The sequence below is a fragment of the Arvicola amphibius genome, chromosome 7 (assembly GCF_903992535.2).
Source record: "Arvicola amphibius chromosome 7, mArvAmp1.2, whole genome shotgun sequence".
Classification (NCBI taxonomy): Eukaryota; Metazoa; Chordata; class Mammalia; order Rodentia; family Cricetidae; genus Arvicola; species Arvicola amphibius.
The window spans coordinates 133,359,817-133,376,592 of NC_052053.1; the positions used below are offsets into that span (position 1 = coordinate 133,359,817).

The following is a 16,776-nucleotide window of genomic DNA, read 5'->3' on the forward strand; positions in this document are numbered from 1 at the left end:
ATGACCACCAGAAGTGTCCAATGGTGGCCTTGAGTAGGTGATTTAGCCCCCTCAGAGTTCTGCAAAATGGTTTTGCAATACCTGTTTCTGCAATAATTTAGAGATTCCTTTAAATATTGCTGATAGAGTGATGCCCTATAAACAAATTTTGGTCATTCTGGTAGATAAGCAGGACTGAGTGTCCCTGTCTTCATTGCAAAGACACTGCACACCTCTCCATCAAAAATGGGGAATTGATGAGCCTTATTTTTAGAGCTATTCTCTGGAGGGAGAAGAGTAGGGACAATTAAAGTTCTTCCAGTCAAGAGCCAGCATAAATTACATGGAATCGTTCATGATCAATTTATGATATTTCTAAGAGTGGCATGATCTGTCACCATGCATTAGCGCTCTCCAGAGAAAATAGGGCTGGAAAATTTGCAAGGTTGAAGGTGAAAAAATGCCCCACCTCATGCACAGAGGCCCTCGGCATATTCCCTATCTGAGAACCACATCCATATTGAAAGGCTTGGAAATTTGTAACTTGAAAACACCTGTATTTCTAAAAGAAAAATAACTAAGTCATAGTGAAAAAATTTAAGGTAGTAAAGAGAAAAAATACATTTGAGTTTATTCAAAGAAACCTGAAGTGCACTTCAATTATTTTCATGTTTAAACTACCCTGAATATTCATATGTAGTCAAATATGCCCCATCATAGAACTATTCTGGTATGCTAAATAAATATTTGAGAATCCATAAAAATTCTCTTTTCTTTCAGTTAATGAATGATGCAACTTATAGCATAGAAATTTTGGGGAATATATAATATAGGTCTCAAGAATTTTAATAATACATTAACAGTTTCAAACCAGCAGAGGGCTCTCTCCTGCAAGGTGGGTCTATACCTGGGAAGTCCAGCAGTGCTTGTTAATGAGGCACCAAAGTAGGATTTAATACTTGTTATTGACCTCAGAATTTGCTCAAATCCTGGGTTTAATTAAGAAGTATAAAAACTGAATGAAGCAAAGCCAAACCCACTTCTGACGCTTGAGATATAATTATTAATATTTTCATCATGCAAAGTTAATTTTCTTCTGCTGTTCCAGCTTGAAAAGTAAATGTGCTTCAGCTCTGCCTCATTAGTGCACACAGACTCCTGCAGCCGGATTCTCTCACAGCTCCCAGTGGTTTCTTTTTTATTCACATCTTAAGTAACATACTTAAAAGTGGGGCTGAACACTCTAGTTAGTCTTCTTAATTCAGTGATGCATGCAAGTAGAGAGTAACGAAAGTTATGAATGTAGGTGAGCACTTTTGATCTGCACTGTTAAAATTGTTGGATAAATATTGGATGAAGGGAACAGTTTTTTTTTTATTTTTTAAAGACTTTTTTCAATCCTTTCTGAACTCAGTTCTTATCTCCGTCAGTTCTTTCCAAATGAAACACATAACAGATTTCATATTTCAATAAGGAACACACACACTGCTTATATCACTTCTGTTCAGACAATTTTATTAACATTTTTCTGTCAATTTGAAATAGCATGAAATATAATGTACTCCTCAAGCTGTTGAAACAAGTTGGCTCAACATTTTAGAAGGATGTATGTTAAACAAACAAATTCTTTCCAATTCTAACATTTTAATCACATTGATGTATTTTTAAGTAATGTGGCAATACAAATGAATTGTTTGCAAAGGCAAATGTCAGCTCATGCAGCCTCCAACACATTTTAAAGACTATAGAGATGTATTTAATTATAGTTTCAGCAAACGTTAAAGAAGCAGTTCTCAAACCGAGAAAGACAAAGGTAATTTTCAATGTTTTAAGTGTTTAAAGTTCAACATTTCCTTTCCATGGTCATTGCTACAGAAAAGTGAATACAGCCTCAATGTATATAAAATAATTTGACTTTTAGTAAGCGCAAATAGTATAAATCACTTTAATTTCAAGATTAAAACAAGCATGAAAGCATGGGTAAATACATACTTTCATTTCCATTAACTAAGTAGTTCCTGTATGCAGTATGCAAGAGCACAGTCTTTATGTCGCAGTGACATGCCATGGACAACCTGAAGGATGGAGGGCCCTGTGGGCTAGGGCTGCTTCTGAGATCCTGCAGTGAGTTGTCTCATGCTTCTGACGCCCCAGAAAGCAATGCAAACCGAAAAGAAAATCTGAAGGGAAAAACAACAAAACGTTCATTCCACCGAGTTAAATTATTTTTCTGGAATAAACAACAACAAACAACAACAATTTCACGCAGTGAGATTTTTAAAGCAAATTTTAGTGAGTTTCTTAATGATAGGATCTAGTCAACTTAACATAAGGCATGCTGTGAAAGAATAAAGAATGAGAACAAGAAGGTTGTTTTTCCTCTTCTTTGTTGCTCTTTCACGTACTGATTTGGGTTATTTAAAGATAGAGAGGCCAAATAAACTGGGTACTGAACAGAGGAGAACAAGCTCCTTCTAAGTGTATGTCAACCAAAGGCTGTGTGTTCTATGCTAAATGAGACTTAGGAATAGGGGAGGTGAAAGCTCTGTTTAGAAAGCCTTTTCCCCTGAGGTGATACAATGTACCCAACTATGCATTTCATCCAGTAGGAATAAAATCCACACAACTGTGGCTAACTTGCCTACTACATCTTTTGATCTCTCGTGGTGTATAAAAATATAGCTACAAAATTTTCCTTAAAATTGTGTGTATATATATATATACACACACACACACACACACACACACATATGATATCTTGATTTGTCATGAATTTAGAAGTAAGAAGCACACAGCCATTTCCATCAAGAATAATGCATCTGTCTCTGCACAGGTTGTGGGCTTTGAGCTTTCAGGTTTCTTCTCGGTTAATGCTTCCCTTGTGCTCTTGTTAAGCCACAGGGCTGCATTCCTGATCTCTACTCTAGGAAAGTTCTAGACTAATGGCGAGTCTTCTATGAAGGTGAAATGGCCATACTAAACTGTAGTAAGTCTGTAATAAGCCAGACTTACTGTAATAACTATGTGGGTCTCCTCTCTTTATCATGTCTCTCCATATGTATGTATGAACTGTGCTTACTTCCTCTCCAAACTACAATACTACCACTTACTTCTCCCAGGAAGAAATTTACTATTTCTGAAGGATGCATTAGAATCTACAATGGAAAAATTCTTAAACAATAACTCGTATTATCAGAACATGCTGGCATGAGGTACTGAGGTCATCAACTGAAACCAGTCATTAAATTACTCTAAATACCTTTTTTTAAAAAACCCAGGATCATAAAAATAAAAATTAAACAAAACAAATTTTGCTAAATGTTGGTGCTTAGATGTTATGCATCATTCAACTTCATTTAAAACTCCTGGCTGTTACTAGATGGTCATTAGCGTGAATGTTGGCTAGTCATGTAGGTTTGTTCCCCTCACTCTATGCATTCTGTTCAGCCTATCAAACCCACAAAAGAAAAAAAAATGAAAATAAAAATTGGTACTTATATTGAAGCAGAAGGCAAGAATAATATTAACATATTGGAGTTGCCTCAAAAGTCAAACACAATGTATTTAATGGCTGGCTTTCAATTTGTTTCTTTTGACTGTAACTCAAGAGAAATGACCTCATGAGATTTCTCATGGTGCTCCCCGGCAAAACAACACCAGCACTGGAGGAGAACTTGTGAATAACACTATACTTGAGGATGGAGTTCCTTTTGTCTCTGAAGATGAGTTAATGTGGAAAGGGTAGCTGAGAATACAGCTTCCCAAGAGGGTCAAAGATGATGTCTATAATCTATCTTCATCAAATAATAAGTATATGGGATTAGAATCTGAAATGTATGTAGTAATACAGCATTTTATTATGTTTGAATGTCTGATGTCTAATATCACAAGGATTTCTACATGGAGAAGACTGTGGCGAGTGATTTCCATGAAACCTCAAAAACACAAAGTAAAATTTCATGTGTCGTAATTCAGTTATTTTCTTAGTCCCCAAGTATGAACAGTTTCGTTTAGACTAAATATACACATCTAACTTTTCAGTAATAATAAGAATATTTTTATGTAAGCTCAGTAATACTAAAAATTCCTCAGTAAAACAGGAGGCACTATAAAAAAATCACAGTGTATGTCTTTGTTCTTAATACACCATGTGGGCCTTTCCATCTTTGAAGCTTTTGATTTACATGTACTTCCTTCCTACCAAAGTTTGAGTATCTCCTCTTTCCTATCCACCTCAAATGCAGTCAGTGCCCTTCAGAGGAGCAGGGGTCACTTTGCTCAGTTTGTCTGTTTGGATAGCTATAGACTACCTAACCCTCTAAAGAGACATACAGGCAGCAGCTCTCTGGTGTCTCAGTCAGATCTTCCTCATGTGCCATAGAGAGATCCTTGGGCCAGGTAAACTCTTCGTGTTCCTACTAGACATGTTACCTGAATCCTCTATGACTTGGAGGATGATATATACTTTGTGGATAAAGAAGTAGGAACTCAAGATGTATTAATATATTATTACTAATCAGTCTCAAGAGTATCCATAGCTGGAACTGAGTTTTGCATTTGCAGTGGCCCCCAGGAAGTTCCATTGGGCATACAACTCTGAACGGCAGCTGAAAGAGATGAACATCACATCCAGAGATAATTGAATCTTATTTTAGAGTAACAGTCTGGATTTGAAGTTTTTAAAGCCAATAACAGTTAGGCTTTTAAGATGTTTCACAGTCAGTGTTTTAAGGATGAAATTAGAGTTTTTAAACATAATGAAATATATATTCACAAAGGATCACAGAAATGATGTAAATGACTATATCCTTCTGAAAATCTGGTTGACACTTCTCTGTTAGAAATATTAAAGTATAGAAAACAGATTAGCTTTTATATTATGAACATATGTATATATTATATTGCCATATATGACATATAATAAATTTAATTATGTTATATGTATAATTTAATATGGAAATTATTTGGCAAAAATTCATATAAGTGTTTATTGATATAAATTCTGTCAAAACTTATCTTTTTCAATTTTGTTTGATTTTTCATTAAGCTATTTTGTCTTTCCATAGTTATTGAAATTGGATGTTTTCCATTTGACAATAGGTCATTAACATATTTCTCAATCAAATGAAATAGAGGAAGCTGTATTCTTGCTTAAGCAGAGTGACAGTTAAAGGAATATTGTAGCTTTTCTGTGCATTTATTTTTATGTTTCTGTAATCTTTAGATATGTTTTCAGATCTATACAAGCCCAGTGCACCCTCATTTTATCATAGGTCTGGCCAAGTCCCATGATTTTAACAGCTGGATGCAAAATATGAAACAGAGGAAGTTCATTCTCTGTGTCAAGCCCTCCCTGTGCTAACACATCATTAGTGGTCCTTGTCTTCAGGCTATTTCCCTGACTTCCCAGGGACTTCAATTATAATGCCTGAACTTTGGCCCGTACAGATGCTCTCTCTGTTTCTTCCACCTCATTCTAGAAAGCTCTTCATGTGGCAGGTGGCTAATCTGAGTACCTAATCCCTATTAGACCCCAGTGGGAACTATTGCTCCCACCCAGTTAAGTCTATTTCAGAGTCCTTGTGGAAAATGGCACAGATATGAGCAAACTAGAATTCTCACTTACTGGGAGGGAAAGCATACAAGCAGGGGTAATTTCGTGCAAATGACATGCCCTACAGCTGCAAATCCCCAAATCAGAAGCCACGTGTGTTGACGTCTTAAATAGCTCTGTGCATATTCATCTCCTCTGGTTTGAGTACATGACTACATTCAAACAAATGTGATGACCAAAAGAAGCGGACATCTTGTTGAACAGTGGACCTAGGCAATTACAGCTAGTGAGCAGCACCACAGCTCTCGTGGAAGTGTTAAAAAGACTTTTCATGAGATTTAACTTGGATATCAATTTGCAGGTGAAACACATGCTTTAAATTACTTGACTTATTCACGAGAGAAAAAATGTCCATGGGATACTAGACTTTATGGTTTGGTTGGCTTTTGAGTCTCGGTTTATTTTCAGTGATATTGAAATCAAAACACGTATTGTACTATATCTCATTTAATTTTCTGCCTGCTTATAAAAGCAGCACAATGTTTTATGGAGTCCTAAAAGCACTAATAATATGTTGAGCATATCAAATTTGTTATTTTTTCATAGGGAGGATCATTTATTCAACCTGACCAAGGAAAGAATCTTAATTATGGTAATATAAAATGCCAATTTGTGAATTTTATTTTATTTTTATTTTATTTAATAAAAAATTTTATGCAATTGTATAGGTTTACAGAAAAATGTAGATTTCTATAATAATTTCCTATGATTTATAATAAGCCCATATACTTATTTTTAGTTCTGACCCCCTCATACATTAGCCCTAAACAGAAGGTGGTATTTTCAGATAAAATTTCTTTCTTTCCCATCCACGTAGTAATACGTATAAATTTAAAACATAAAGAAGTAAAACTATACAAAAAGAAAAATAAATATTGCTCTCTAGGTTGAAGAGATAGCTCAGCAGTTAAGAGCAATGGCTGTCACACAGATGACCTTGGGTTTAGTTTTCAGCATCCATATGGCGACTCACAGCAACTATTAACTCTGATTTTAAAGGCATCAGTTCCCTCTTCTGACTTTCACAGGCACCGAGAACACAAGTGGGTACATATTTGCATGTAGGCAAAACACTCATACATATAAAATAAAAAGTATCCACAAAGTTAAAAAGATTATTTCTCCAATGTCAATGAAAGTTGAAAAAGAGCAGGTAACTGGCTATTGTAAGGAATTCCAACAATTATAAGAAAGATCTGCTTTAACAGAACCATGAAAAGTATCAAAATTATTTGAAATTATCTTGAGGAAAATAATGCACCAAGCATCATGCATTCAGTTTTTTAGAAATGGCTTTTGAAAGCTGTAGAGGTAAGGACTCAAAAACACCATTGAACTTGAATTGCTGCAAAACCTCACTATTTCCTGTTAATGCACAGGACAAAGACACACACAGGAAGAACAGGAGTGAGCTGGGCGGTGGTGGTGCACGCCTTTAATATCTGCAGTTGGGAGGCAGAGGCAGGCGAATCTCTGTGATTTCGAGGCCAGCCTGGTCTACAAGAGCTAGTACCGGGACAGGCTCAAAAGCTACAGAGAAACTCTGTCTCAAAAAACCATAAAATAAAATAAAATAAAATAAAATAGAAAATAAATAAAATAAAAATAAGAAAGAAACAAAGAAAGAAAGAAACAAAGAGACAAAGAAGGAATGAAAGAAAGAGCGAACAGGAGTAGACGATGAGGTCTGTAAAAATGAAAACATCAGAAAGTGATTATGAAGCGGTAGATATTCTCTTCTTGAACTTTATCAAGAACCTGTTTCACAATCGTCTATTCCAAAGGAAGTAAGAGGTTTTGTCTTGGTCAGTAGTGTTTTCTTAAAGAAAGCCAAAATATTGACTCATGCAGAAGGTAAAGAAAAGATAGAGCGACTGTTTCCAGAATCTGCAGCATTGCTGACAAGCCTTCAGGACTGTGTGAGTGTCTATGTGTGTGTGTTTCCAAATAATACTTTCAAAAGATAATCATAACTATATGTGACATCTTAGGATGATTTACTACTAATAACTTTAAAAAATGAACCTTTTGTACTATGTATTAAAATCAATAAGTTCTTTGCTTTGAAAATGCAATGAGTTTATGCATATGTGTAAACAAGAACTGTCTGGAAAGAATTTATCTCAGTCCTATTGTATCTACTTATATTAGTTTTAAGTAAGAAAATACACTAAACATCCATGTTCAAATTAAGTAAATTATACATGTGGTATGATGTTTTAAAGCATCAGAGATCAACTTTTTTTTAAGTGTAAAACTCAGATATTTTGCTATTTCATACTGAGTTTGGGCAAAGAAAACAGAAAGTTAAAAATGGACTGACACAAATGTCATGGCACCCATATCAACAAATTCTTCAGTCTCTACCTGAAAATCTCTTATCATGTACAACAATTTATTCACTTCTCAATGTCTAGACCCTCTGAGAATATGTGCATCTTTACCCACACTATTTGTAAACTGATGTCCACCCAGACCACATTTGAGTTCTCACACAAACACTGGAGAACTACAAATATTCTTGGTAAGATTAGGGATCACTCAGAGGTCTGTGAAACCGACCTACGTTTCAGAGAATATGTTTGAAGACAGTTGGCCTGAATTAGCTACCGTGCATGCAGACCCATCTGGTTGGAATTGTATAAACCATAATTAGCATTAAATGAAAATACATGCTACATTTCTCAAAAACATCTGAGGAGTTTTCTTCATTGAGTTAAAAGTATAAATTAATTGTCTTTTTTTGATACACAACAGTTTTAGGAATACCAACATTACCAAATGTTGTATTCAGAGTACAGCAATCTGCTCATACAATTTTTAGAATTGCTTTTGATTAATGGTTGAATTCTTTCCTTCCTTATAGCAATGGTGCGACTCCAATACAAACAGGTTTTCTCCATACATTTCTAAATCATCGGTATGTTCTTACTACCCAAGCTTCCTTCTGCATGTTTGCTTCTCTTTTCTTTTTCCGGTTAGATGTTTATTCTTTGGTTTTGAAGTTGAAGGAGAAAGTGAAGAGCACGCAGTCACTGGGCTGGGGACTGTGGAGAGAGATTGTCTTCTGTGGGCTGGGGAACATGGTAGAGAGATGATCTTCTGTGGGCTGGGGACTGTGGGAGAGAGATGGTCTTCTGTGGGGTTCTCTATACGAGGACTCGCCTAGCGCTTGTCCTGGAGCAACACATTCTTTTTTAAAATCCACGTGAGAAGGAAACAAAACAGTGACAAATTCCTAAGCAGGGTCAACTTGTTTTAGCCTTTAAAGAGGTTGTAATAAAAGCAGAGTAGCAGGAAGGAAGGTGCTCAATGGACATTACCTAGTTTTCCTTTGGGCTGAACCTTTCATGTGCATTTAAAGTTACTGCTGGGGAGCCTACTAAATACCCTGGTATTAGGAGCTGAAAGTGACCGAACTATAACTGAACTCTTTTTTTGACAGTTTAGTCAATTCAAAAGTTCAATACTAAAATTCCCATTTGTTACTTTTATTAAAGATTTTTATAGTGATGGGTATCAAGCCGAAGCCCTCATAAATGCAAAGGAGCTCCCGATCCCATCCCTTATGTCTGATAGTCGCTCAAATTTCTTTTGTGTTCCTCTCTGTCTCCACAAATGCTTTGCTCACAATTAGAGATAAATCCTCTTTGACTTCCATTGGCATGAAATGCCTTTCCTTGTATCCAGTATGAAACTAAAAACCTCTGAGCAAAAGGTTGCTGGATCCTAGTCCTTCGGTGTCCTTAAAGAGTTATCTCTAATGCCATGCGTGACAACTAATCTAAGACTGAAAGTGCCTTATCTTTCTCAGTTGTTTCCAAACGGTGACATGATGACATTTGTACTCTCAAACAGAGCTGCTTCGTATAAAATTTATAAAGGAAAATCACAATCTTTTGCCAACATTCCATTTCTGTGATTAATGAGTGGTGAGCGATCCTCTCGCCAGGCTTATCTCCTAGAACTTTCTACAGCAGATGATTTTCAGTGCATCCAGGGGCACTATCAGAGCCTAGAGCATCTGATATGGCCAAAAATATTCACATCTGCAAAGGCATGTGTTTACAGATGCAGAATGACACACAGTGTGCTTATCGGGACATTTTGTGTGTCACCAAAAATTTCTTTGTATTTGTTTACTACTTAGGAAATAAAAACAAAAATTCTCATAAGATATGTTCAATTTTTTTTTCAGGAGAACATGATATGTTTACAGAAATAAGAGTGGTAGCTAGTGTTAAAAATCTGACAATCTATCTTAAGAGAGTTCTTTAAAAAAATTTTACACATTGTTTTTGCTTGCGTCATAGGGATGACTAGAGACTCAGTAAACGGAAGTCTCCAGAGTAGACAAATAGAGAGCCAACTAATAGCGAGTCACATATGGCTCACAGCTTGAGGGAGTTCTTAGTGTTCTACTAGCGACAGGACTGCCCAAATGGTTTTCTGTGAATGTCCACAGTCATAAAGTGCATCTTACTAGGCCAGTTATGCCAGGACTGCACCCAGGGGTATACAGAACTGCGGCTGGCCGCTAATAATGAAAACTTCCTTTTCCTGAGAGACACCCCAGACGCCTGAACTAGCCTTTACTTTCTGTTTGGGCTACCTGTTCTGGCAACAGTTCCGGTAAATAAGAGGCAGGCCAACAGGCACCCAGCTGTTTTCAATAGCTTTGACAATATTGGTCTTGATAGCACAGTGTAGGCAGAGGCTGCTTGTTCATTCCCGGCTGCCCAGACCACGAAATACTCACACAAACTGTATTATTTGTAATACTGTTTGACCAATATCTTAAGCATATTTCTGTTTTACTCTTATATCCTAAATTAACCCATTATTATTAATCTGTGTATCACCATGTGACTGTGGCTTACTGGGTAAAGTTCCATCAGGCGTCGTTCTCTGGCGGGGCTCATGGCTTCTCACTGACTGTGCCTACTCTCTCTCTATATCTTTCCAGCCTGGCTATATTCTGCTAAGCCATTGGCCAAAAACAGCTTCTTTATTCATTAACCAATAAAAACAACACATATGCAGAAGGACCTCCCACACCAGCACGGGCACTTCAGACATCCAAAGTGCATATTCTAGCTTTGAAGCTGTTAACAAGGCATTAGTCTGCACTAAGGCACAAATCTCCTCTGTTCTAGTGATGATATCAGTAATAACAATTTAGTTATGAGGGCAAATATATAGCTAAAGAATATTTTCTTCAACTTCATGAGGTGAAGGAAAGGTGTGGAATCCAAAAATGACAATATGTATGGGTGTGTATTAATTTCAGGGTCAAGATAACACACCAGGTATTTTCTGAGAGGATCATGAGTAACATAATGGACTATCTACATCAGACAACCTATAGTGATTGGGTAATTCAACAGTAAAAGTGTTTCTTGAAATATTCATTGACAATTGTAATAAAAAGCAGTAAGCAAAATTGAGGCAATCATGAGAGAAGCAAACATATTATAATGACAAATTATTAGAATAGAAATCTGATAATATAATATTTCAGATTGTGAGATTACCTCAACTGCACAGCAATATCACTCCCCTAATCTGCATAGACAAAAATTTATATTGACTTCTTAGACACATGCACACACAAACTTATTTAAGAATGTTGTTTGAACTGCCCTTGACTTTTATGTCTGTTGCTATTTCAAGGTACATCTTTGACAGAAAATATACTGTAAGACTAAATGGAAGCCAAAGATTCATGCCAAACCTTCAAGCAAATACATTCAATATAAATTTAGTTTATAGATCCCAATAAGTGTGATATATCAAGACTTCTTGCTATATTATATTTGGCCAATTATAGTTGAACCCTTTTTCTTTACCAGTTTTGATCCTCAGCAATGAATCAGTCCACCACAGAATTCTTACTTCGCCAGTTCTTCTTGTTAAGAATCAAAAACCCTAGAGAAACTTCACAGAATTCTGGAACAAGAAGACTGTTTGACCCCAGATGATTTCACATAGATGAATATTGATGAAATTTTAGCATGATGGAATCAAGGAATAATCTACGCTCAAGACTGAAAAAATGAACCCACATTCACAAATCTTTATCTTTCTTGTTTTTCCTTCCCCTTGTTCCTTTTCTTTATTTTTTAGTTTGCTTCAGCCAAGGAAGTTACAAGCTCCCAAATGACCTGAAGTCTCAGCACAGCTTGGGTTGCCGACCGGAATTCTCCCACATGGCTTTGGTGGCCAGGTCAGTCGGCATGATATTAGTACATTTAATTTTCAAAACACATACAGTTGGAACAGATGTGTTTCATGGGGATTGCAAGATGAAGTTCAGGAAGAAGGAGGCCTGGGCAATGTTGGAATACAGTGTGGTTAGTGGTCACTCTGTGAGACCAACGCCTGCTGATAATCATTGCTGCTCCTTGGGAAAAGAAGTTTATAATACTTGTGTGTAGCACTACGGAGAATATCAAAGCTACCAGACATTGAAGCCATGCAGCAGGAGCGCCAGATCTTTATGTAAATTAACCCCACAACATGGAAAGCATTAACTTGAGGGTTTTAGGAATTTGGAACTCGGAATGCCGAGGATGTGGGCTTAATTGAAACACGGTATTATGACAATCAGTTTTTCTCTTGAGACTTTTTTTTAAGGTGCATACAAATGCATAATTGAGCATTGACATATTACATCATGGTGTTATGTCCTAAACAAGCCCTCTCTGTTTTATGGTATTTTTTTCACTGAATACCACTGGCTATTCACAGATTCTTCCTTGCGAGTCAAGGATCTGAATGAAGAAGCAGCATGCACTCGTGAGCCAGTCAGCTCCCCGAGAAGCCAGGCCGCAACGGCTCTCACATACACGCAGCACTTCTTCTGGAAAAAATATTCCTGGGTTTTCAACATAAATCAGGGTCAACACATAATACTGTCGTACTCCAGTGCATTTAAAAGCTGGAAAACAGTCGAACTAGGACGTTGCAGCTTCCAGCAAACCTTCAGGCCAAACAGCAATCAGAAAGAATTCATGGCTTGGGTTTAAATCCATCTCAGTTAAGGCCCAGGAAGGGGTTGCCTGGCTTCCTGGGGGAATTTCCAAATGGGCGCTAGGAAACAATACTTTCTCAATGCCAGGATTCTGCAGAATACTTTTCTTCCTCTTTTGGTAAAATAGACACATAATATTGATGAATAATAAATGTTAAGAGGCCTTGGTGTTCACTTCATAACAATTAACATACATGTTTATGCTCAAGAACAGCTAGATCTTTGACTGGACACTAATATTTAATATTAGTAAAATTTAAGAATTTGAGAAATTGTTGATTGTTAGCTGGGTGCAGAAGGAGAAACATCTTACAAGAAATTAAACAATCATGTAAAAAGCCTCATCAGGTATGTCCAAACCACAGCTTATATGTAGCCAAAGAGAGTTGCGAATTAAGCCCAACAAAAGCATGAAGGTACTCTGTGTGCAATTTTTAAAATATTTATTTTTTACTTTAGTAGTTTGAATCCATAGTTCTGGAGTGCAGGCTCTGTAGTTGGTATCTCCTGTCTTAATATCACAATGTCAACAAAAATTTCATATACCTGTAGGCCTAAAGCAAGAAAAAAATCGGCAAGTTTGAGGGACAGCAGGAAAGATTTGACTGAACCATAAAAAAATGATTGGGGATTTTGAAAACCTAAACCTAATATTCAAGTATCACTGCAAAATGTAGATGCCATAATATTATATATAAAAATTGTGTTGGGCCATATTGCATAGTGGGTTGAATAATGTGATAGATAAATCAGTTTAATTTTATTTTCTGATATAAAATATAAGGCATTACAGGGTTCGTATTTCAAGTCAGACCTGAAAGGATGAACTAGTAGATGAAAACATTAGTCAGCGGACTAAGCGTTCTATTCCTAGATATGTACGCAACAAAGTGACAAGCCTGAGGGGCCCACTTAGAAAAGAGAGGTGAGATTATACATTTGAGGACGGCTAAAGAAAAGGGACACACTGAGACCCTGCTGGTAAAAAGACAGAGAAATCATTGTGTATGCATGTTTATGTAGTTGTCGTGCCTTTAACAATGTTTTAACGTTGTGAAACACATAGTTCCCCTTAGCAAACTGATGGAGGAGTGTCATTTGTCTATGTGTTACTTTCATTGGTTAATAAAGAAACTGCCTTGGCCCTTTAATAGGACAGAAAATTAGGTAGGCGGAGTAGACAGAACAAAATTGTGGGAGAAAGAAAGAGGAGTCAGGCAGATGCCTCAGGCAGTCGCTATGCCTCTCTTCTCTGAGTTGGACACAGGTTAAAAATCTCTCCTAGTAAGCCACCACCTCGTGGTGCTACACAGATTACTAAATATGGGTTAAAGCAAGATGTGAGAAGTTAGCCAATAAGAGGCTGAAACTAATAGGCCAAGCAGTGTTTAAATGAATACAGTTTACGTGTGTAAAGCTATTATTTCGGGTGTAAAGCTAGCCCGGTGGCGGGACACAGCCCCGCCACTCCTTCTACAGCAAACAGAGTAAGACTTACTGTAAAGTGGTCTAGAGGAGGGATGTAAGGTACTTTCCTCCTATAATGTGGACCACGAACCCCTCTGGGAAGCCTAGTGTGTAGCTAACCCCCAAAGAACAAGTAAATGCCAGGCTCTGTGTGCAGTTCACGGAAGAGAAGGAATGGAGTTTTGATGTTGCAACTGAGTTACATGCAGCTTTGCAACTGTGAGAGCAGGACAGCTGGACATCGGCCTGCAAGTGGTTCATCAATCAAAAGGGTCCTAGGAAAATCACCACTGGCCCACAGAAGGACTAAAGAAATGTTTAATTGGCTCTGAGCTATTGATAGTGAAATTCTATGAAAACTGAGAACTTTTCTCCTAGTATATTCAACATGACAAAGTTAATATAAACTGAATTCTTCCATGAGGTTGATAGAGACCCAAAAGGATGAAAGGTAAGTTACACAGAAATGCCTTCATCGGCAAATGAAAAACCCAGGATCAACCAAGGCTGGGCCCACAATAAAACATCCAATGCCTGGATCATGGTCATGAAAGTGGGTATGTGTGTGTGCACACACATATACACACAGACATGGACACAGACACAGAGGGACACATATTCAGAGAGACAGACAGAAAGAAAGACAGAGAGGACATCATAAAGGATATTCTCATTGTAAATTTTAAAAAGTAACGGGGATTCTGAAGATGTAAGGTAAGATTTTCAAATGCTCTTCATGATCTTTGTATTTATTTTCAATTACGTGTACATGTAATTGTCTGTGTGCAGGTATTCATATGCTAGAACCACTAAAGCCATCTTGGATGGATGCTAGGAAACATTTGTCCTTTTAAACAGCAATACAAGCTCTTAGATGAGAAATCATTTCTCCAGTCCCAAATTATAAAAGTTTTAAAGACAATTAAGCAATAATAGAAATAAGGAGAAAAATAGAGGAACCATGAAAATAACATCTATATCTACGTGAAAAGCAAATAAAAAATACTTTAAAGCAAAATATACTTATTGAAATTAAAAACTGATACAACCAAAATACTTGAGATGGAAGATTTAAAATCCTCAACAAGAGTTAAGGAAGAATAGAGATATGGAAGACAACGTGAGAAATACAATATGTCCACCAAAAGTCAATAAAGAAGGATGAATGGAAGAGTGAGGAGAAGAGCCTGGGAGCCCTACCATCTCAGAACTTCAGAGACAAGAAAGGCAAGCTTCAATCTAGCTCCAGGGAATTCAAGGATGATTACAAACAAAGATAACAAGTTAGATGTCTCAATAAAACTGCAGAAGAGTTAAGGCAAGGAGCTAAATTATAATGGAAGCCAGAAACAAAAGACATATTATGCTAGAAAACATAAAACCATATATTGATTGTTGATCAAATAATGATGAACTATCTTCAAATGTTAACAAATATCTTTAAACTTTAAATGTCAGCACAAAGCACAAAATCATCTAACCTGCAGATTAAAAATTGAGGGTTAACTGAGAACATTGCCTGACAGTCATAAAATCAGTTCAGTAATCACATTGTGGAAAAGAAAAAGAAAGGGGCTATATTTCAGAAAGAATAAAATTACGGTGGAAGTAATTTCAGTAGGTATAAAACAAACAAACTAGATAAGTAGGTATTAAAAGGCACAAAACTGCATGATATGAATAAAGAAGTTGGTCAGTCAAGTTAGTGATAAATAAAATCAATCAAACAAATTTATAATAATTCATAAAATGTTAAGAAGTCAGGCAGGATTGGGAATGAAGACAGTGTAGAGATTAACTGCACTTGCTGTACAATCATAAAAATTTTGAGATCTAATACAAGCATCCACATGACAAGCCTCTACACCACATATGCCTGGAACAGCAAATTGGCTGGGAGTGGAGACAGGAGGGTTCCTGAGTCTAGCAGCCTTCCCACCTAGGTGAGTGTGAGTGAGCCTTGGGTTCAGGATGAAACCTTGCTTCAAAGGGAGAAAAGAGCGATGAAGTACACCATCTGATGCCTCTTCTTGCTTCCATGTATGTACACAGATGGATGTACCTGTATATTATTTTCGCACGTGCATGCAGTAGACTCATAAACACAAATATATGCACACAAACATATATACATAAAATTAAAAAACTAGGAAGAATTACATATGAGAATAATATTGGAGATGAAGGATTTAGATTAAAACATTAATAAATGCATAAACACAAAAATTATAAGAATAAACATTCAAAAATTGAAATCATGATGTCCTAAATAAGAAAACAAAAGTAAAGGACACACATATACACTTACTCACACACATATACAGCCATATCGAATGCACTTTCTAAAACATAGTAAGAAGACAGAATAAAAAGAAAGTACTGCTAATGTCTAACACTAAAAATTATAAAGAAAGGATGTTAAAATGATATCGAACCAAACAGCAATTACAATATAAGAAAATTAGGTTAACTATCTAATAAAAAGAGATTCTCAGGAACTCTATTTTTTTCAAGCCAATCAAGAGACGTTTATGAGGTTTTTTTATATGAATATGTGATGTGGGATTCCCCTGTGTATGCTGTGAATATGATAGGTTAATGAATAAAGAATCTTCCTTGGCCTGTGATAGGATAGATTAGAGTTAGGCAGGGAAAGATAAACTGAATGCTGGGAGAAAGAAGG

The 16,776-nt window shown here is 36.5% G+C and overlaps 1 protein-coding gene across 1 annotated transcript in view; it reads right to left on the reverse strand.

Moving 5' to 3' along the window:
* Positions 1-1,473: 1,473 nt before the first annotated feature.
* Agmo (alkylglycerol monooxygenase) overlaps positions 1,474-16,776 on the reverse strand; it is a 261,705-nt gene continuing 246,402 nt past the window's right edge. Inside the window, exon 13 of the mRNA XM_038337485.1 lies at positions 1,474-2,159. Coding sequence (XP_038193413.1) covers positions 2,079-2,159 — 81 coding nt within the window. The 3' untranslated portion in view covers positions 1,474-2,078. The remainder of the gene's footprint in view (positions 2,160-16,776) is intronic.